The sequence below is a fragment of the Gavialis gangeticus genome, unplaced genomic scaffold (assembly GCF_001723915.1).
Source record: "Gavialis gangeticus isolate Ggan-Ray unplaced genomic scaffold, GavGan_comp1, whole genome shotgun sequence".
In the NCBI taxonomy this organism is placed as follows: Eukaryota; Metazoa; Chordata; order Crocodylia; family Gavialidae; genus Gavialis; species Gavialis gangeticus.
In genome coordinates, this window is record NW_017729006.1 from 48878720 (window position 1) to 48901210 (window position 22491).

Below are 22491 nucleotides of genomic sequence, written 5' to 3' on the forward strand. Positions count from 1 at the left end.
GAAGGGACCTACGCCAGGGCGGGAGAACAACAAAAACCCCAAAAAGAGAACAACAAAAACCCCAAAAAGAGAAATGGGACTCAAACGAGTCCAGCTAGGTGGGCATCCAGCCTCTTCTTAAAGACCCCCAGGGTAGGGGCCAGCACCACTTCCCTTGGAAGTTGGTTCCAGCTCCTAGCCGCCCTAACGGTGAAGTAGTTTTTGCGGATGTTCAATCTATACCTCCTCTCCAACAGCTTGTGCCCATTTCTCCTTGTTATGCCAGCGGGCGCTAGGGGAAACAGCGTCTCCCCCAAACCCCTCTGGTCCCCCCTAGTGAGTCTATAGACAGTCACCAGGTCCCCCCTTAGCCTTCTCTATTGCCCTGCTGTGGGCTCTGTCCCGCACTCCTTGCGCCCGTGGCTCTCACCGAGCCTGTCCCACGCTCCTACCGAGCCTGCACGCCAGCCCTGTCTCGGGCCTTCACCGGTGCCGGGGCTCCGGTGGCACGCAGCCGTGCCTGGTCCCCTGACCCTTCTCGGGGTCCTATGCCCTCACTGGGCCGAGTACCGCCCTCACGGGCTGGGGTCTCAACCCCACACACCGCACCACACTGGTGCCAAGCTGCCGTGCCTCCCAGGCACTGTTCTGTGCCCCAAACAGGGCACCCAGGAACCCCCAGACTACTGGGGAGCTCCCGTAAGGCCTCCTCACACCCCTACAGCCTCACCCGGTCCTCCGGTGATATACACAACAGAACCATAAGCCTACCGGCTGTAACAAAACAATAAGCCTACCGGCTGTAACCTAAAGTCCAGGCCCACCTGGCTCTCTGGCCCAAAGCCTCCCGGTCAGGCTTCTCTCCACCCTTTCCATACTGCAGCCCTCTGGGTGCTCAGGCTGCACTGCTCAGCTTAGCTCTCCTGCAGAGCTCCTACACCTCAGACTGCCAGAAGGGAACTGCTAGCCAGGCTCCGTCCTGGCTGTTTAGAAGGGCCCGGCCCTGCCCCCTTCTGGTCACCTGACCCACCTGGTTGCTCCAGCAACCAGCACCTGAGCTGCCCTGGCAATTAGCAGAGGCCCTAATCCCTACTTAGGCACGGGGCACCCGAGTGCCCCCGTGACATACTGCAAGACCGTTTCAGGCTGGACATAAGGAAGAATTTCTTTACTGTCCAAGCCCCCAAGGTCTGGAACAGCCTGCCATTGGAGGTGGTTCAAGCACCTACACTGAACACCTTCAAGAGCAAATTGGATGCTTATCTTGCTGGGATCCTATGACCCCAGCTGACTTCCTGCCCTTCGGGGAGGGGGCTGGACTCTATGATCTTCTGAGGTCCCTTCCAACCCGAATGTCTATGAAAGCTATGAAAGTCTTATGCTAAGAATTTTCTGAACATTCCCATGCACAACAAAAAATATCTAAACAGATCAGAATTGCATAAGCCAAGTGTTCTGTAGACTGCAAAATCTTAGACAAGACTGTTCTCTTTGCTAATGCAGAATAACTTCCTCCAATATATTCTCTTCTTTGCTGCTTTATTCAGTCTACTTTTAAATGAATGAGGCCATAGGTTTGGGAGCTTTGTAGTCTATTTCCCATTGTAATAGATTTTACTATTAAGAAATTTTCTTCACAATCTACCTACATTATCCATGACGGTAGTCAAGGTTTGGTACATTTTACTGATGCATTTATGAACAGATGGACCCTGGAACTTCTATATAAGAATAAACTATGGGATATTTCAATTATTTTATTGTGGGCACATCTACACATGCAATTAATGCAACTGAATATACTAATCCCAACATCACCATCTACACATGCAGTCATTTTCTATGGTTCTGCATACAACTTGTATCTGAACGGACTATCTGGCAGCACAGTAAATTAGTCTACTGCGCCCTAATCTCTTTGCACATGTAGACAATGACACTTTACTCCACAGCAAGTCTACTGCACAGTAAAGCACATGTAGGCACACCCTGTTTTATACATTTGAATTTATGGATTTGTTCTGGCTGAGCTCATCAAATAATTAAAGCTTTTTAAACCTTGTTAAAGTTTCTTTTTCAGACAGTCATTCTTGGTCAATTTAAGAACATTAGAGATTCTTTTTGTTTGTTACAACGTTCATATCATGCATGAAAACTTTTTGCTTCATAATCATCACCTGTGAGCTAAACCTGACCAAAAATGTTAGGTATTCTCTCTTTTCTGTCACTGCAATGATTCCTTAGAATGTTGCTCTATTTTGAGGATAGGAGGAAACTAACATTCAAATATGATACAAAACAACCATGAAGGCAATTGCACTGTCCTTGCTGTAAAATATATAGTACAAGAAAAAACTTTGTGTTTCTGAGTCATGTTTCCTGTCTAAATAGTATATATTTATCTTGGTAAGCCAGAAATGAAAAATATACTACAGTTAAACATTTCTTATAGACAACTAAATTTGTCTTTCTTGCTATAAAATTGTATTCTTTTTAAAGCTGATACTTTATAAATTATTCTGGAACAGGACACTCAACTAAGAAAGGCAAAGGAAATTAAAGTAAAAAAATAATGTGAATGCCTATCTTTCTGAATCAGAAGGCAGATAAATTGGGTTTCAGTCCACTAACAAACTGTTCTACTGTTTTCTACCTCTCTTGAGATGAAGCAGTTCACTGGGCAGCAGTTTGGTATCCTAAAGTCATATTCTCACATCTACTTCTGTTCTTCTGTAAACAGAACTCAAAATGTATAACTGCCAACTTAGAAGCAAGCCAGGCTAACCACTAGAAGTCAGTTTTTTAAATTTAAGTACTGTACTCTGCAAATATTCCCAGTGAAGGTGATGGGACTAGTTGAGGAAAAGTATATGGGTGAAATTTAATTCACAGAATATTGGCAAAGAATGTTAGAGGGGGGCAATTTCCTGGTCAAAAGTCACATGGCTTTCCAGAAAATGTGAAGGGAATTCTTAATGAAAAATTAAGTAGATTGAATTGTTAGTTCCAGCTGACACCAGTTACATGATGTGTAGTGATGAAAATGAGATAGTTCTCAACGGGCACATCTACACAAGATGCTACTGCGCATTGGCTACTGAGCATTAATTAGTACTTGTACAATCAAGTATTAAATCAATGCACAGTAACTGGAGTTACTGAGCAGTAGTGCCAGCAAACGCCTTTTACTTAGGTTACTGCATAGCAGACTAATAGTACTGTGCAATAACATAATAGCACTGTTGGTGCTGTGATGCGCTGCTGCGCAGTGTCTCGTGTAGACATGCCAAATATAAATATAATACTGGGACTAATGGGTATAAACTAACTTTTACTCTCAGTTACACTGGCTGAAACTTGACTTAAATGGTTTAAAAGCACATAACTGAATTTGGGATTTGGCCCAATGTAAAATATAATTTCCCGAAAGAAAAAAGTCTTAAAATAAATTAGCTTCATTCAGAAATGTTTAGATTCTTGGAAAGGGGATCCTTGGACTCAGACGGCAGAAGCTGCCCATGACAGTGGTCCTCTGCAGGGAAGTGCTAAAGGTTATGACGGGATCTCAGCATCCTCTCCTCTCACTCAGTATAACCTTCTTGGGGCAGCCATAATTCAAGTGTGGCTGGTGAACTCAGAGATAGGTGCGGGGGGTGGCACAGGTGGAGAGAGAACAAAAGTTGTGGGGCTGAATGCACACGCACATGCCCCCTGCCCCTGCAGGAAAGTCTGGGGAGGAGGGGGAAAGGCTATAGAGAGGAATGGGGCTGAGACTGGGCAGGGACCAGAGCAAAGCTGGTGTAAATTCGCCACCCCACACCAGCCCCAGCCCCGCACCACCCGGGGGGGCCTGGAACAGAGGTTGCCAGGCCAAAGGGGATGGAGCCTGTGGGACCCCCCATGCCCTGTCTGTGCCATCGCTGGGAAGAGCCTAGTGGCTCCCTGCTGCCACGTTTAAGCACTGGACTAGAATGCAGGAGTTCCAGTTTCAATTTCTATCTCTGCCACAGACTTCCTTTGTGACCTGTGCTTTGTGCCTTGATCCCCCAATTCTGTAAAAAGAAAATAACACCCCCTTTTCTATGAAGAACACATGTTCTTCAGAGCAATGTCTGTCTCTGATAATATGCATATACCACCTCACTCAACCATACCTCTTTGTAGAATTATACAATCATGGAAAAGTAGAGCTGGAAGGGATTGGAGGAGGCCATATAGCTTCTGTCGCAGGGCACTTCAGTGCCCTGCTCCTAGGATAAGGTGCAGGTGCTGGTTGCCGGGGCAACCGCAGTTTGGTTAGCTGACCAGAAGGGGGCAGGGCCTGGCCTATATAAACAGCCCAGGCTGAGGCCAAGCAGGCAGTTCCCTGCTAACATCCAAGGGAGAAAGAGCTCTGCTGGAGTATGCAGCCTAGAGAAGTTTAATGGCCTGAACAGCTTTGGTTTGAGGACTGGGTGGAGAAAGCCCTGGTAGGGATCTGAATGATGATTAGCCAGGTGGCTTACAGATTGCGTTTTAGCCAGGAGGCTTAGTTTGAGTTATAGCTGGTTGGCTCCTGTTATTGCATTTGTTGTTTGTTATTATATCAGAGGACCGGGTGAGGCTAATAGGGGTTGGAGGAGGCCTCATGGGGGCTCAACGGTAGTGTGCAGACCCAGCGCCAGAGAGGGCGCAGAGTTTTGGGGTGTATCGACCCCGGCCCCAGTGCAGGCGAGAGCACAGGGAAAGGCCCCAGTGCGGGCGAGAGACCCAAGAAGGGGGTCTGGGGGGGCCAGGCACAGCTATGGCCACCTGAGCCTCTATTGTGGGAAGCCCCAGTGGGGTGCAAGACCCGAGAAGGGGGTCTGGGGGCCAGGCATGGCTATGGCCACCTAAGCCTCAATTGTGGGATTGTGAGAAGCCCCAATGCAGGCAGAGATTGCCCCAGTGTGGGTGTGGGTGCAGAGAAGGGCCCTTGTGTGGGCCACGAGTATAAGACAAGCCCGGAGGGCGTGGGCAACCGTAATTAACTAGACAACGTCTGGTACATCTGTGAGGCTTGGGGTGTGGTATCAGGGGAGGTAGGAGCCACGCGTAGCCCTTAAGGCATGAGGGCACCGAGTCACCCTAGATGGGGCACAGACTGGAGTACGTCAGGGGTACCGTGTCAAGGAGGACTAAAGGCAGCCTCCCTTAATACTCTTAATACTTTTAACATCAAAGATGTGGCGGGCGAGAATGAGGGTGCATTGACACCGACTTGGCATGGCAGGGGGTGCCAGGAGAGATTACGGCTGCTCTTAGGACCCCGCCCCATGACAGCCTCACTCCCTGCTCAAGGCAAGGTCATCCATAACTGAAGCATTTCAGTCAAGGGTCTGTCCAACCTAATCTTACAAATTTCCAAGGATAGGAATTCCACAACCCCTCTAAGGAATCTATTTCCGCATTTAATCACTCTCGTAATTATAAAGCTTTTCCATAATACCCAACTTTCCTGCAATTTATTTTTTGTCCTTTCCCCTGAATCCACAAAGAATAGTCTATCACTGTCCTTCTTATAGCCACCCTAAAGACTGTTATCACATTCTGCTTTAGTATCTTCTTTTTTCCTTCAAGTTTTCCTTTTTAAGTCCTGTTTTCTAGGCCTCTAATCTTTTTGTTTTTCTTTTCTGGACTCATATATGCTTCTATTCTTTTGAGTACAGTACCCAAAACTGGACACTACTTTAGGTGTGGCTTCATAAGTGCTGAACAGAGAAGAACCACTGCCTTCAATGTGCAAGCAACAGTCCTGTTAATACAACCAGTATAGTATTGGGAATTCTTTGCAACAAGACCACATCGTTGACTCATAGCTTAGGTAGAAACATTCAAAAAGCCAAAGGTGAAATCAACCTAAGTTACAAGGTTTTCTGTAAGTGATGTAGTTTAGACTGGTAGCAAACAGAACACACGTTTGCTGCAGGGGGGTGGTAATCTTAGACTACGTTCTATCATTTTAAATCCAGTTTTCCGATCCATAGAGGCTGTCATCTTATTGTAGAAGGAAATCAGGTTGGTCAAGCATTACTTCCCCTTGCTGAATGCACACTGGCAGCTCCTGATCACCTCAGAATCTTCTAGATATGCAGAAAAAGATTCCTTCATGACCAGCTCCATAGTTTGTCCAGATATCAAGGCCAGACTGATGATTTTGCAACTCCCAACATCCTCCTTTTCCCCTCTCATAAAGATGTGCATTATATTTGACCTTTGTGAATTGTCTGTGACCCCACCCAGTCTCCACAAGGCCTCAAAAAGAATAGCCAATGGCTCTATAATTACTTTAGTCCATTCCTTGAGTATTCTCAGATTCATCCCATTGATTCTGATGACCTGAAAACATCTAGTTTCTCTAAGTAATCTCTAACCTGCTCTAGGCTATTCTAGGCTGATCTCCTCCAGGTGCAAATTGCATTTATCAGCTGACAGCTGACATTATTCATGAAGACTGAAGTAATAAAGGGTGCTTATACACAAGCAGCGAGGCTGCTCTGACACTGTAATTACAGTGTGTCAGAGCAGACTCCGTTTCATAGATTTTGCAGACATTGGCTGGAAGAGACCTTGGAAGATCATAGAGTCCAGCCCCTTACCCTAGGGGCAGGAAGTCAGCTGGGGTCAAAGGATCCCAGCAAGATAAAAATCCAAATGTCTTTTAAAGGAGTCCAGAGTGCTTGCACCTCCTCTGGAGGCAGTCTGTTCCAGGCCTTGGGGGTTTGGACAGCAAAGAAGTTCTTCCTTATGTCCAGCCTGAAACGGTCTTGGAGGAGTTTGTGACCGCTTGACCTTGCTGTCCTTTAGGGCACTCTGGTGAACAGGTGTTCCCCCAGATCCTAATGTACACCCCTTATATTCTTATAGGCAGCCACCAGTTCCCCCCTGAGCCTGAGCTTTTCCAGGCTGAAGAGTCCCATGGCTCTCAGCCTTTTACCATAAGGCCTGGTTTCCTCCCTCTGATCATGCACGTGGCTCTCCTCTGGACTCTCTCAAACTTCTCCACATCCTTTTTAAATTGTGGAGCCCAGAATTGGATTCAGTACTCCAGCTGTGGCCTCACCAAGGCCAAGTACAGTAGGAGGATGATATTCTGGGATTTGCTAGAGAAGCATCTATGGACGCAAGCCAGAGTTTTGCTCGGTTTACCAGCTGTGACATTGCATTGGTGGCTCATATTCGCCTTGTGGTCAATCATGACCCCCAAAACCCTTTTGGCCGTAGTGCTAACAAGCATAGCACTACCAAGCCTAGAAGCATGCTGTGGGTTTTCCGCCCCCCCCAAGGTGGAGTAACTTGCATTTTTCGGTGTTGAATGCCATCAGGTTTTCGTCCACCCATTTTCTGAGCCTGTCTAGGTCGGCCTGGATCACCATCCTATCCTCAGGTGTGGATGCTTTACTCCAAAGTTTGGTGTCATCCGTGAACTTGGCCAGTCCACTTCTGATACCAATGTCTACATCATTAATAAAGATGTTAAAGAGTATAGGCCCAAGGATGGAGTCTTGGAGGACCCCACTGGTCATGGCACACCACGATAATTTACTTCCATGTACTACCACTCTCTGGGTCTGACCTCGGAGCTAATTCCCCAGCCATTGGACTGTGATGTAGCCGAGGTCACAGTTGACCAATTTTTCCATGAGAAGATCATGGGAGACCAGATTGAAGGCTTTTTTAAAAATCAAGATATATGATCTCAATCTCTTCTCCCTTGTCCAGGTGATATGTCACTTGGTCATAGGAGAGGAGATTGGTCAGGCAAGACCTACCCGCAACAAACCCGTGCTGGCTATCCCTCAGGATGTTGCCATCAGCCAGTTTATCATGAATGGTCTCTTTGATAATTTTTTCCAAAATCCTGCCCAGGATAGAGGTCAGGCTGATGAGCCAGTAGTTTCCCAGATCTACTTTGCTCCCTATCTTGAAGATAGGCATGACATTGGTCTTCTTCCAATCTTCAGGCACTTCACCTGAGTGCCACGAGTTCTCAAAGATGCATGCCAGTGTCTGAGCTATGATGCCTGCCAGCTCCTTAATTATCCTGAGATGTAAACTGTCTGTGCCAGCTGACTTGAAAGTGTCCAGCCTTTCAAGGTATTCCTTCACATGGTCTACATTGATGTAGGGTAACAATTCTCCCTCACCCAGGCCGTCTTGTACAGTATTGAACAGGGCCGTCCCTTGGGGCTGGTGAAAAACCGATGGCAAAATATCCATTAAGCAGGTTGGCTTTTTCCTGGGCGTCAGTTGTCCCATCTGGTTTAGCAGGGGTTCAATGTTACCCTTGCTTTTCCTCTAGTTCCCCATATATCTAAAAAGGGACTTTTTATTGTCTTTGATATGCATAGCCAGTTGGAGTTCAGTCGCAGGCTTGGTTTTTCTGGTTTGCTCCCTACAAGTCTGGACCAGTGCAGAATACTCCTCCTTTGAGATGGTTCCAGTCTTCCATTCTTTACAGGTCTTTCTTTTTAGATGCAGGAGGTCCACAAATTCCTTGCAGAGCCAAGGGGGCTGCTGTGCCCTTTTGCTGCCTTTCCTCTGAGATGGGATAGACATTGCTTGTGCTTTTAGGATTGCATGTTTGAGCAACCACTCATCCTGAACTCCCCTCCCCTTTGGGTCATGGTCCCTTAGGGGCTTGCCAACAAGCCTCCTGAGCTTGTCAAAGTCATCTTTCCTGAAGTTGAGGACTTCTGCATTGCTGACTGACTTGCCAGCTTTACAGTGGATAGTGAAACTGATCAGCTCATGGTCACTGTCTACCAGCTTCCCCTCCATCATTAAGTCACTGACTAGATCATCCCCCATTGCCAGTACCAGGTTGAGCAGAGCTTTGCCTCTTGTCAGTCCATAGATTTCTTGAGTCAGATAGAGCTTGTCCATGCATGTGAGGAAGCTTTACAACTGTTCAGATTTGGCCAAGTGCTCTTCCCACGCGATGCCTGGGTAGTTGAAGTCTCCCATGACAACCATGCCCTGGGAGCATGCAGCTTCAGTCAGTTCCTTGGTGAATTCCTGGTCAAGTTCTTGATCCTGATTAGGAAGTCTGTAGTACACTCCTACCATTGTGTCACCTCTGCCATGTTCACCACAGATTTTAACTCAGAGAGTCTCCAGTTGTTCAGCCTGGATGCCAATATCAGCTTGCAGGGATGTGTAGCTTTCCTTGACATAGACAGCTACACCCTTGCCCTTTTGTCTACATGATCTCTCCTGTACAAGGTATAGCCATCTATGCCTGTGGCCCAGTCATAGGTGGAGTCCCACTAAGTCTCCGTCATCCCTAAGAGATCGTAGTCATTCTTGTTTAGCAGGAGGAAAAGTTCCTTCTGTTTATTTCCCAAGCTCCTGGCATTGGTATACAGACATGTAAGTGTCCCACTGGAGGCCCTAGTCTTCCCTATGCATTGTTCTGGGTCTGGGGTAGGGGTGGATTCCCTTGAGTGCCTTAGCCTGCTGGATTTGCAAAAGTTGCCCAGTGGGTTTGCTGTGGCGGTAGTCCCCTCATTCCCCGGCAGGCTTAGTTTAAAGCCTGGTCGAGCCGGTCAGCCATTCTGGCTGAGAAGAGCCTCTTCCCCAGTGCAGTGAGGTGGAGGCCATCTTTTCCCAGCAGACCACTGAATCTCTCAACAAAGAGCGGACTGTGATCATGGAAGCTAAAGCCTTCACGATGACACCAGTGCCACAGTTTTTGGTTAACTACCTTGATCCTCCTCTCCCTCCTCACCCCATAATCTGAAACCAGGAGGATCGAGGAAAACACCATCTGCGCCCCCAACCCCCTAAACCCTGTTCTCAAAGCCCTGTAGCCTCTCAAGACCTGGCTGGGATTGCTCTAAGCTGTGTCATTCGTGCCCACATGGATAAGGAGCATAGGGTAGTGGTCAGTGGGTCAGATGAGCTTTGGGATCCTCTCCACTATGTCCTGGGTACGGGCTCCCGGGAGGCAGCAGTCCTCCCGGGCTAAAGGGTTGGGGTGGCAGATTGCACCCTCAGTCCCCCTCAAGAGGGAGTCTCCCACAATGACCACTCTATATTTGGCCTCAGGGAGAGCAGGGACAGTAGCTGTGAGTGAGCCTCCATTGCCTGCAGGAGGTGGCAGCTCTTCAGGCTCTACTGGGGCTGCAAGAGGTTCATACCTGTTGCAAAGCTTTAGAGGCGAGGGGACCCTGGTGCAGCAGGCCTTGGGACCATTGACTACCTTGGTTCAATCCCTTGGCTGGACAGTATGGGAGATCCTTGAGTCCTCCCTTGTCCTGGCAGGTGACCTTGGTCTACCCTCAGCCTCCAAGGGATGAAGAGCCTAGCAGTAGGAGTCTATCTCCTGCTCACCATCCCTGATGGCACACAGTCTCTGGACTGCAGCTTGGAGCTCCTCTATCTGGTGCCCCAGATTAATTGAGTCTCCTGAAGTCTGGTAAATACTGTGCTCCCGCAGCTTCCAGTGTCTCATGTATCAGTGTCTCCACAACTCAAAATGGCAGTGGGGGTGCTTTATCTAAAGCTCATTTGAACAGCTTTAGATAAAGCACCCCACCACCATTTTGAAGCAGAGGGACACTGATACACAAAATGCTCTGGAAGCTTTAATTAGAGTGGCTCTCAGAGCCACTCTTATTAAAACATCCCCCACCCACTCCCAGAGCATGTGTATAAACACCCAAAGACATTAAATGTTTCAGCCTTTGTTGCATCATGTCTTAGTAGATTGTTCCCCCCATTCAATAAGGCAGAGGTTCTTAACCTTTTTTGTACCAGGACCCATATGTAAACACTGATAGCCAGTCCTGACCCAGTAAATAGTTTAAGTAGAAAACACACAAGTATTTTAGCCCCCAAATACTTATTACTCACTACAAGGTAAAGCAACACAACAGTCTTAATTTTAAACACAGAAATCAACATCAACAGGAAAGCTTTAACAGCAATATCAACATGTGGCCCTCCATTACTCCCAAGTAATTCATCACTGTGCAATTTGCACAATGCAAACTGCTGGTGCCCCTTGCCCCCGACTCATAGCTCCCTGGCCCTACTGGTGCCCCTCAGTCCCAACCCACAGCCCCTCTACCCTCTTAACCCTGTTGGTGCCTCTCACTCCTAACCTGCTTTTGGGTCCCAACCCCTCAGTATGTGGGGCAAAGGGTGAGAGAATGGGGCAGAAGGAGGTTTGCAGGTACAGTGGGCATTGGGCTGCAGCCTGGTTAGACCGGCATGGGCAGAAACCATCCAAGTTGACAGGACCGGGAGTGGGGCATGGAAACTCATTGTTGCTCTTGCCACTACTACCAGGACCCCCATGCCAGCCAGGCTGCCAGCAGCATGTGGAGTAATTGACGGGGGGTGCACTGCCCTCATCTCAACCTGCCTCCAGCCACTTGTACACTGGGCCACAACTCTACCCCACCACCATGGCCTACCCACCGCCACTCCCCTCAGGTTGCCCATGCTGCCCGCCACCTCACCTTCCCTCCAGAGTAGAGCCGTGGCCTGAGGGGTGTGGTGGAGGTGAGAGGAAGTGAGGGCAGTGTGGTGACCCTGCCATCCATTACTCTTCATGCAGTCACACCACGCTGCTCTGACCTCCTGCTCTGGGTCCTGCCCACTGGGCTGTGTTGGTGGTTCCTGCCTGTGCCAGTCCAGACAGACTGCAGCCCCATGGTGCACCTGCCCCCCCCCCAGTGTCACCTGTGCCCCCCCCCCCGATTTGTTGTCCATGGCCCGCATACCATAGACTTACCTGTGAGGAGTTGCAGGAGATGCTTTTTATGATGCCTGGCTGCCATGTGCATGTGTACACATGCACATGAAGGTGGCACCCCTGCCTAATTGCCCTCCGCCCACTTCCCCCCAGCCCCAAGCAGCCCCTGCAAGGAGAAACCTGAAGTTTCCCAGGTTTTTTTCCTTTAAAGGAGAAAATTCCTGATTTTCCACATTTTTCCATGATTGCTCACAACCCTTTCATAATTACTGCGATCAACTGGTTAGAAACACTGCACAAAGGGACCAAATTTTTCCCTTAATTCTAACATACTCGTATAATGCTCTTTTGTTTCTTTTCATGTCTCTTGCTAGCTGCATCTCACTTCATGCCTTGACCTTCCTGATTTTTTCCTCGTATGCCTGTGTGAAATGCTTATGCTTACTTATCCCTAATAGTATGCCCAAGTTTTCAGTTTCTGTAGGATTGTTTTTTGAGTTTCAAATCTTTGGAAATGTCATTGCGTTGTCAGGCTGATTCCTGGGAGTACTTCCTATCCTTCATTCTCACAGGCATAGCTTGCTCTTACACCTTTAATGTGGCCTCTTTAAGGTACAACCAGCTCTCTTGGACTCCTCTTTACCCTCAGACTTGCTTCTCATGGGATCAGTCCTGCCCCTTGGTTTCTGAAGTCCAGTGCCTTTTATCCTGCTCCTCTCTTTCCTTCCTTTCCTTAGGATCTTGAATTCTATCATTTCCTGGTCACTGTCACCCAACTTGCCTTAGAGCCATGTTGCACAAGACACTTAGCACGTGTTAAATGCGCTTAAAATTCAAGAGTCTGTGCAATCAAGCAGGATACCGTACGTTGTATCATAGCAAAGTTAGCTTGTTTCATCAAGGTGTATCTGCAGACTATATGAAGTAATCTGTGTTGAGTTAATGTTGGACTGTTCCACAGATATAATGCAATTATTGTAGTCCCAGGGTTGGGGCCCCAACATCCTCTGATTGTGGGTCCCAGCCCCAGTACCACACAGGAGTCTGGAACTGGTTCTGGTGGATCCTGGGGCTAAGACCAAAAGTAGCTAATTGTTAGAACCAGCCCTGGGACCACAGCAGAGTTTCCAACCAGCTCCAGTATAGTCCTGGGGCTGAGACCAACAATCAGCTGATTGTCAGTCCCAGCCCTAGGACTGCACCAGAGTCTCAAACTAGTTCCAGTGCTGTCAGTCACAGCCCTGCACTGTGCTGGAGTGCTGAACCAGTCCTAGTGTGCACGCTGGGACTGATGATCAGCTGATTCTTGCCAATCATCTGATTGTCAGTTCCAGCTCCTGTGTTGCACCAGAGTCTTGAATTGGCTCCAGTGCCAGGGCTGGGGCAGACAGTCAGCAGATCATCAGCCCCAGCTCCAGCACCACAGGAGAAATGGTTAAAAATTCTGGTTTGGTGTGGGGTGGGGACTGATAATCATCTGCTTGTCAGTCCCAGGCCTGAGACCACATTGGAGTCTTGAACCAGCTCCAATCCTAGAGTATTAGCAGAATCCAGCAGCAGGGGTAGCACCCTTTCCCAAACTTGCATCTCCATGCCCCTCTCTGTCTGCTGTAGCAGAGACCCAACTTGGGAGATTGTGGTAAGCATTATTGTGCAACTGCTCAGAACACAACGTTATATATAATGCTTTCTACAATCTAAATAAAACACCTCGGAGGGTCCCATGCAACAAGAATCTTACATTTTCACATTCTCAGCCTGTTCTTCTCCATTTATAAGCAGCAAGCAGAGACATCGATCTCCCCTAGTTGAGATATCCATTATCTGTACCAAAAATGTATCTTCAACACCCCCAAAACTTGCTGGACTGTCTGTGTGCTGCTGAGTTACTCTCTCAACAGATGTCATGGTAATTTAAACCCTGTATGAAAACCAGATCCTGTGATATGGATGCTTTGGTTAGTTGGTTGACAAAAAATGCATTCAGCTCTTCCTCCTCATTTGGTGGACTATAGTGGATACCAATCATAACATCAAGTTTTCTGTTCTCGCTTTTTATCTTGACCTAGGGCCTTTCAACAGTCTACCTCCCACTTTACACCAGACCTCAGGACAAGTGTGCATCATATATATATAAAAACAGTATCACCACATTTTTTTCTGGCACGTCCTTCCTGAACAAGCTATACCTATCTATGACAAAACTTAGGTCATGCAAACTATCCCACTAAGTCTCAGTTATCCCAGTTACATACTTCTGTGATTGTACTAGGACTTTGTTTCTTCCTGTTATTTCCCATGCTTTTCACATTGCAATCCTCTAGTAAAAATAATAAACTAATATTAAGATTTTTTAACCATTAAAAATCTTGTTAAAGTGTGCATGCATAGGAAATTTAGAGAGATGTACATGAGTAGCTTCCAGCATAACCTTCCCCTTTCATCAGCTCTATTTGGTCCTTTATTCTTTGTTAGAATAATATTACTGTTGAATTTATGGAATTGTGTATGGTAGCTGTCTGATCTTAGCTCTATAGTAACCAATATTTTTTGTTGGACTTATATTTTCATGCAAATTTTAATTCACAGTTTTCCAACAAAATTACTTCAGTTTAATGAAATTTCCTTCTATCTGATCTAAAACATTGAATGTGAAGAAAAGTCATGTTAGAAAAAGAATAATTTAGCACTGCTGTATCTCATGCTATGCCTCTACTATTTTTTAGATTGCTGTTGTGTATATTGGAAATATTTTGTCAATAAGATGGGTATGGTAGTGCCTTTTTAAAAACTAGATTCAGATTATTACAGTGGCTCAGTTTTAACTGATTTTAATCAATGTCCCGGATTTTTCAATCAAAATTAAAATAACAGAATTCTAAAAGAATAGTTTTGTTGTTCCCCTAGCCCTACCTACACTCTAGGAGAAAGTTTAGTTTGCAGTACTTATATATTCCAGTTGGAGTTTTGCTCAGGGTCTCTGCCATTTTATATCAGCTAAGGATATACCTTGTGGAGTTTATTGATGCTGGGACTTAGTATACCACAGAATATAAGTGAGAGTGAAAAGCAGGGTTTCTTCAGTCTTTTCATTCAATGAACTACTAAAGAAAGGTAGTTAGCCATGTTGGTCCAACAGAAGGCCAAGTGGATGACACCTTGAAGAGTCTGAGTTAGCCTCTAAGGTCAGGTACAGAGATTACACATAAACTGGTTTAAGTGATCAGAACTCGATCTATACCTATAACAGAACAGACCAGTCTAAAAATGGTGGAACCCAGTCTAAGATAGACTTGGTTTGATGTGCACTCAAATCTAACTGATCTAGGTTAGACCAGTGAATTAAACTTCTGTACCAGATCTAAGATGCCACTCTGTCCGATTCATTCTATGAACTCTAAGCATACAACGCTCTCTTAAATACTATTAAAAAAAGAAATGCAAATTTTAATGTTCTCTGTATATTTCAATATGACCTACTTTAGAAAATGTAGATATTACAACTTTGATGGAAATATGGATATCCAGGATGTATAATAACCCTTCCTGGTGACAATTTTATTATGTCAAAAAGATAAATAGCTATTTCCTTACCTTTTTCTTCATTTTTACATTTTTGAAAATTGCATGAACACGCCACGTTTTTGCAAACATTGCTCCAAATGCAGTTGTGTAGCCTACTGTGAGAATCCATGTTCGGACCTAAAATAAAAGAAAAGACACAACCATTTACAGATCATTTGAATGTGTTAATTTGTCTAAATAGGTTGAGTATCTATTGTTTCTGGAAGTTGTCATAAAAGGTAAAACAACTTCACAAAATTCTCTGAAAATTGCAAACCTGTCTCTGCTTTACAGTCACAGATGAAACCTTTTCATTCTTGCAATTTTTGTGAAAAAATTATTGAAATATTTTTAATTTTCAAAATGTGTAATTTCTCTGCATTTTTCCCTGCTAAGTGCAGTAAGATAAATGCTGAATTGGTACTACTGGAATGAATAATGAAGCCACATCCCCCATTTATGTTTACTTCTATTTTAATAAAAATTATGCTAAGTATTTGCTTTTTTCACTCTCTAACTTTTTAATTTCTCCAGTTTTAGAAAAAGTGACAAATGGAATAATGTTACTGTAACTTTGCCAGTTTGTCCATGGGAGAAACAAACAACTGGGCCATCAAAGGCTGCAAGTTTAGTAGAGCTAAGGAGTGAGTCAAAGGTACAATATGTTAGCACGATGACAGAGGGCGTGTCTACACATTCATTACTGCAGTGCCTACTGATCATTAAAATTTAGTACTTGCAAAAGAAAGTACTAAATAAACGTGCAGTAACTGCATGCTTTTTTGATGATGGTTAATGTGCAGTAGACTAATACTATTGCACAACAGTGTAATAGCACTGTTTTTGCCATGATGTTGTAAAGTGCAGTCAGTCAGTATACTACACATTAACCATCTCATGTAGATACACCCAGACATGGCAAAACTAATGTCAAAAGAGTCTACAGATAATTAATGTGTGCTTACATAGTGAGGGAGAGAGCTAGTGGAGGGATGCAAAGAGACATGATATGTTGACAGCAGCAAGCAAGGAAGAGAATCCTAACAGCCATATTTTGAACATACTTGAGAAAGGCAAAGTGGATGGTTTCCAGGCCTGATAAAATGCAATTACAGTTGTTGAAGTCTGAAACGACGACAATCTGAAAAAAACCCTGGGCATTACAGAAAAGGTAGAAGCTTAATGAAATTGTGTAGGTAGTAGTGGGAAGGCAAGGTCTGACAGAGAGAGCTGTATAAAAAAAACAAAACAGAATGTGGCTCTAAGTGACAGGGAAGATGGTAGTCTTAAAAGGCTGATGGAAATTTGAGGGAAGGAATGCCTTGGAGCAAGTCTAAAAACTCAGGTCATGGGTAAGGCTGGTAAGGTTGATTGGGAATCATCTGACACAACAGTTCTATGTAGAACATTAATATGTTTGGCAACAAAGGGGGAGAGGGAGTGAAACAGTATTTTTGGAGGGTCATGTGGGTTTAAGGACAGATCTTGTGATGATCTGTCCCTCAGCAACTTTGCAGATAACACCAGTCTGGGAAGAATAGTAGATATGCTGGAGGGTAGGATTAAGAGAGACCTTGACAAATTGGAAGACTGGATCAAAAGAAATTGCATGAGGTTCAATAAGGACAAGTGCAAAGTTCTGCTTTGGGACAATTAGGGACAGACGTTACAGATAAACCAGTTTAAGTGATTAGAAACTGGTTTAAACCTGTAACAGAACAGAAGTTCAGTGCACATAAACTGGTTTCAAAATGGTCGAAACTGGTTTTGAATGTAGTATCAGACTTACCTAATTTAGGTCAAACTAGTTTATGGAACTTCTGTCCCAGACCCTTTCCTGGTTCAAGTTAAATCACAGTCCCCCAGCATGCTTTGCAGCCCTGGACTATGCTATCTGCTTGAGCAGAGCAGGGTTGCCTCCTCCCCATCCCTACCTGGAGCAGTGGTGGCTGGTTGACAAGGGGGTGGGGGTGGGAAACCTGGCTGGCACAGCCTGGTTGGGATGTAGCAGCCCCTGCCAGACTTTTCCCCACTGGAGTAGAGGGGATGAGGGGTGTGGCCCAGCAGGATCAGGGGTTGGGAGGAGGTTTGAACTCCCCCGTATCCCCTCTCTCCCACAGGCACAGAGACCCCAAGCGGGGTCTACCTGGCTTTCCACCTTGCTGGCCACTTGCAGTGCTGCCCTGGGAAGAGTTTCAGGCTGCTGCCTAGACTGGCTCTGGCCATGCCACCTGCTGCATGAGTGGCCAGCAGCAGGGAAAGCCAGGCAGACCCCTGGTGGGGTCCCTGTGCCTGTGGGAGAGAGGGGAGACAGGGGAATTAATTCCTCTTTCTCCCCCCCACCTTCACCTGAAGTGCTGTCCTGGCCAGTGTCTGGCCATGGCCATGCCCCCCCACCCACAAGTCAGCTTCCTTCCAGCCTTGTGGCTGCTGCTGAAGGGAAGGGAGGGCTCACTCTAGTGTCCCCAGCTTCTAGCCTGAGCCACTGCAGGCATGTGGGTGCATTTCCGGAATCAAAAATGAATGTCTATTCACTTGCAAATTGGTCCAATCTATGCAGGTTAGACTAACCTGAAAAGATTGAATCAATTCAGGCATGGGTTTTTTGAATGTCTGTACTTAGTCATTAGGCTCAATAAGGACAAATGCAAAGTCCTGCACTTAGGATGGGACAATCCCAAGCACCAGTACAGACTGGGGACTGACTGGCTAAGACGCAGCTCTGCAGAAAAGGTCCTGGAGGTTACAGTGGACAATAAGCTGAATACAAGCCAACAGCATGCCTTTGCTGCAAAGAAGGCTTGTGGCATACTGGGCAGCATTAGTAGGAATGTTGCCAGGAGATGAGAGAAGTGATTATTCCCCTGTATTCGGCACTGGTGAGGCCAAATCTGGAGTACTGTGCCTAGATTTGGGCCCTTCTCTCCAGAAAGGGTGTGGAGAAATTAAAGAGAGTCCAGAGCAGGGCATCAAAATGTGTTTGAGAGTTGGGGTACATAACTTCTGAGGAAAGCCTGATGGAACTGGGCTTATCCAGTCTGGAGAAGATAATACTGAGCAGGTGATTTAATAGCAGCTGTCAACTACCTGAAGGGTGGTTCCAAAGGGGATGGAGCTGGACTGTTCTCACTCGTGGCAGATGACAGAACAAGGAGCAATGGTCTCAAGTTGCACTAAGGGAAGTTTAGATATTAGGAAAAACTTCTTCAAGAGGAGGGTAGTAACGTACTAGAATAGGTTATCCATACAGGTTGTGGAATCTTCATCCTTAGATGTTTTTAAGGTACAGCTAGACAAAGTCTTGGCTGGGATGATCTAGTTGAGGACAGTTCTGCTTCAAGCAGAGGGTTGGACTTGCTGACCTTCGAAGGTCTCTTCCAGCCCTAATATTCTATGATCCTATGATGGAGACTATTAGAGCCTACATGAATAGAGGAAGAGAGACGTTGACAAGAAGGGTAAAGGAGGCTCAGGACTGTAAACATGTGGCACCTGCCTTTGAATTATTTATCAGCATCTTACAGGTTTGTAAGATGGACATATACCCAAGAACATGCTATATGGCGAACTATTAGAGGGAATAAGAACAACAGGATACCCCACGCTTCGCTATAAAGACAAATGCAAGTGAGATATGAAGGCATTTGGAATTGATCCTGGCCAATGGGAAACCTTGGCAAGCGTCATCATCTCCACCCGGGCATTAAAATCCATGAGAGGAATTGGCTCCAAGAGCTTGAAGAGAAAAAGTCCGTAGGAAGCAAGCAGCTTCTTAACCACCCAACTGTGACACATACTTGCAACCACTGCCACAGATCATGTAAATCTCAGATTGAATTATTCAGTCACGTGAGACACTGCAAACTATTTATACCATAAGCTGCAATATGCACTGTCTCTCTCAGACTAAAGGATGCCATTGTTGTTGTTGCTGTTGTTGTTACAGGTTTGCATTGACATGGCAGACAGACAAACATTAGGACATCGTAAAATTCAAAGGCAAATGAAGGCCTCTCTCTCAGTATTTGCTTCTTAGTCATTTTAATTCCTTCCCATTCCTATGTCCAAATTAAGGACATCCCTTCCACAACTGAGAAGAAAGGATGTGATTGTTAATTTGAACATATATTTAGGTAGATAAAATTATCTAAGAAACCTGGGTACTTCCTGTAAGGTTAGCCACACATCACCAAAAAGATCATTAAAAAGATTAAGTGAATGTATTGAGGGTAGAAATAACTAGAGAAAGGTTTTTAGGATGGCAAGATATAATTTTAGACTAAAAAAAGTGAATAATTGTTTTTGAGTCAGTATACATTACAGGTAGTAGCTTTGCAATGAGCTTTGAAGGTAGAGGAGAAATAGGCCATTTCTGAGCACTTTTGAAAAACTGCTTCATACCATTATTTTCATGTCAAGTAACATGGATTTTTTTTTTACTTCACCTCCAATAAACTTTCCCCCCCAAATTACATGAAAACTGCATTTAGTATTAAAATTTTTTTTTTGGTTTTAATAAATATTCAGTAATTTTGTATACTGTTCAGTGAGTTTTTGGCAAAGACATGATGCATTCATCTTTCTAATAAGGCTCTGTTTTGTCCTCACTGAAACAGCAGTTGCCTGTTGGGGATACTAATAAATTCAATTATGCTCATATCATAGTTTTAGCTGGATATTCAGATAAATGTTATTTTTATCACTTGCAGTTAAAAAAGGCTTAAGTACTTGCGATTTGGATTTTGTAGATTATAACAACACAAACTATTGGCTGTAATGGAAAACATGCTGCTTAAAATATTAGGATATTTTCATATAATAAGATCTGTTTAGCCGAACATATGCAGATGATTTAAAAATGGAAATGGGCTTTAATTAAGAAGAAACAACTGCATTTTTCTAACATCCTCCATGAAGACATCCAGGAAAATCAAGTATATACTTTTACACTGAAAGTCAATGAACTACAGCTCTGTTGCAATCACTTAATTTATCGACTGAATTTTAAACAAATTATTTTCATAGTTTACAGGAGATATAGGCCCAAAGGCAATCCTTAAATGTATTTGGGCTTTTAGCTCCCATTCGTCTGTATTGAAGCTGATAAAAAAATGCTTATTGAAGTAGTGACTTGACTTAACTCTTCCACATTTCAGATGAGATCCCTAAAAACAAGGGTATTGTCAGCCATTTTATGTCTCTGATGTCTAAAATGCAGGGAGGGATAGATCAGGTTGCCAGTGCATGCTTTGCACTCACTGCTCTGCAATTCAACCCACTGTCAATAAGCACTCTCCTTTGCACTTTGTCTCCACTCTCCTGCAGTGACCCTACGACTCCCTGCTGCTGAAACAATAAGACAGGAGGGCCCCATTCTGACCCCTTCTGTGCATCTCTTGGTTCTGGTGTGGGCCACACAGGAGGACAGTCATTGACAGCCTGCTCCACTCTCCCAATGTCCCGGGGGATGGGAAGGGAAAACGGAGGGAGAACGGAGCAATGTGACATGCTACGGAGGACTGAGCTGTCCCCTGTCCTGCTTTGTAGAGTGTGAACATGGAATAGGAACCTTTTCATTTTGAAGCTCTTTTGAATAGTAGGTTTCTTACAGTATTATTCTGGGAGAGCCTCGACCATTTCTGGAGCTCTTCAGCGGGTGTGTACATCTGTCTGATCACCTTTTGAAGTGCTTCAAAGGCATTTCAAATGTTATGTCTGTTCACACCCTGCGAGAGACTCTTAAGCTAAAATAGATGTCCCTGAATGAAATGAATCAGCTGTGCTGCAATGTGTTGCAATATAGCTGATCTACCTCGCTGGGTGAAACACATGTTGCCCCTTGTCCTGCCCTTGATGGTGAAGGACAGAGGACTATGTGAATTCCCCACTTTCCCCATGCAGCCAGACCTGGGGCATAGGTCTGACTGACTGGGGAAAGTGAAGAGGCACTCTGAAATCACTCATGGTGCCTCTCTGTAAGCAGGGAAAGCCGGAACATGCCCCGGGTGCTTGCCCCCAGAGCACCAACCTGGGCTGGCAAGAGAGTGCAAGCAGTTCAGGCTGCTTGTACTCTCCCACCACAGAGGTGATAGACATCCGCTGCAATAAAGCAGCAAAGTCTATTACCATCTTCTGTTGCCCCACTGACTTTGCTTTCATGTGGCACAACAAAGGGTAGTGATGGCTATTTGCTCAGCATTTGTGCTCTCATAAAGAATTTATGGTAGCACAAATGACACAGCAGGTGACATCCGTTTCCACCCTTAAAGTACCCTTAAGTATGGTTGTTATGCACTTTCCTTGCAGATAAGATCAGAGGGTGTGTTCCCACGAATTCCCCCAGGAACAAACAGCACAATATCTGCCACTGCTGCTTGTCCTTGGGAAATGCTCGTGCACGCATGCTTTGGAGTGCGGCACTTTGCCTCAGGTGGTGTAGTGAAGGCTGGGGCCTGCACCTGGGCAGGCCGCAGCGGCATTACCTGGGGTCCTGATGGCCTCTGGGGGCTGCAGCCATGGCAATCCAGCAGCACAAAGCCTGGCCAGCAGCCAGAGTGTGGCTGTGGCCAGCCAGGCTCTTGTTTCCAGCGATGCAAGCTACCACCACATGCACCACCCTGCTTTTACTGACACTGGGATTAAACATCCCCACCTCCCTCCCCTTGCAAATTAGCAGTGTGGGGAACTCCTGCATGTACAGTGTGTGCAGTCCCACAGTCGAGTCTGTGGCACCACATACCTTATGTTCACGCTTGTCTGGACACGCCCAATGAGTTTAAATTTCTGTTCAAATCAGGTGAAAATGGGATTTGAAAACTGATTTCTAGGGATGTATCTAGGAGTATATGTTTGCACCCCTCTTCAATTATTCCTCCTCTCCAACCATCGATGGGAGCTGAGGGCCCAATTTAACCTGCCTGGCCCCAGTTTGCAAGCAGGGGGAGGGGGTGGGCAATGAAACTCAGAGAATACAATATCGGCAAAAGTTCTTCGTTGCTTATGTTATTAAATGAGATATTCAGGATAACTGAATAAGACTCAAGAGGTTTCTGTTTTCTGTCACCCAACGACAACTTTTAAATTTCATAAAAATAGTCTCTGAAATGCAGTATTTTGGGTGCCACACTGCTACCCTGCCCTGCCTTCTGCCTGACTTTAGACTAGCTCAGCTAACTAACCTCCTCTTCCCCCAAGATGTTGAAATGGCTGAGGGAAAGAAAGAAAGA

General features: G+C 45.5%; 1 protein-coding gene across 1 annotated transcript in view; it reads right to left on the reverse strand.

Annotated features, from left to right (window-relative positions):
* Nucleotides 1–22491, reverse strand: part of GABBR2 (gamma-aminobutyric acid type B receptor subunit 2) — a 1245145-nt gene that overhangs the window by 327937 nt on the left and 894717 nt on the right. The window contains exon 12 of the mRNA XM_019509192.1: nt 15296–15403. Within this exon, the coding sequence (XP_019364737.1) occupies nt 15296–15403 (108 nt within the window). The remainder of the gene's footprint in view (nt 1–15295; nt 15404–22491) is intronic.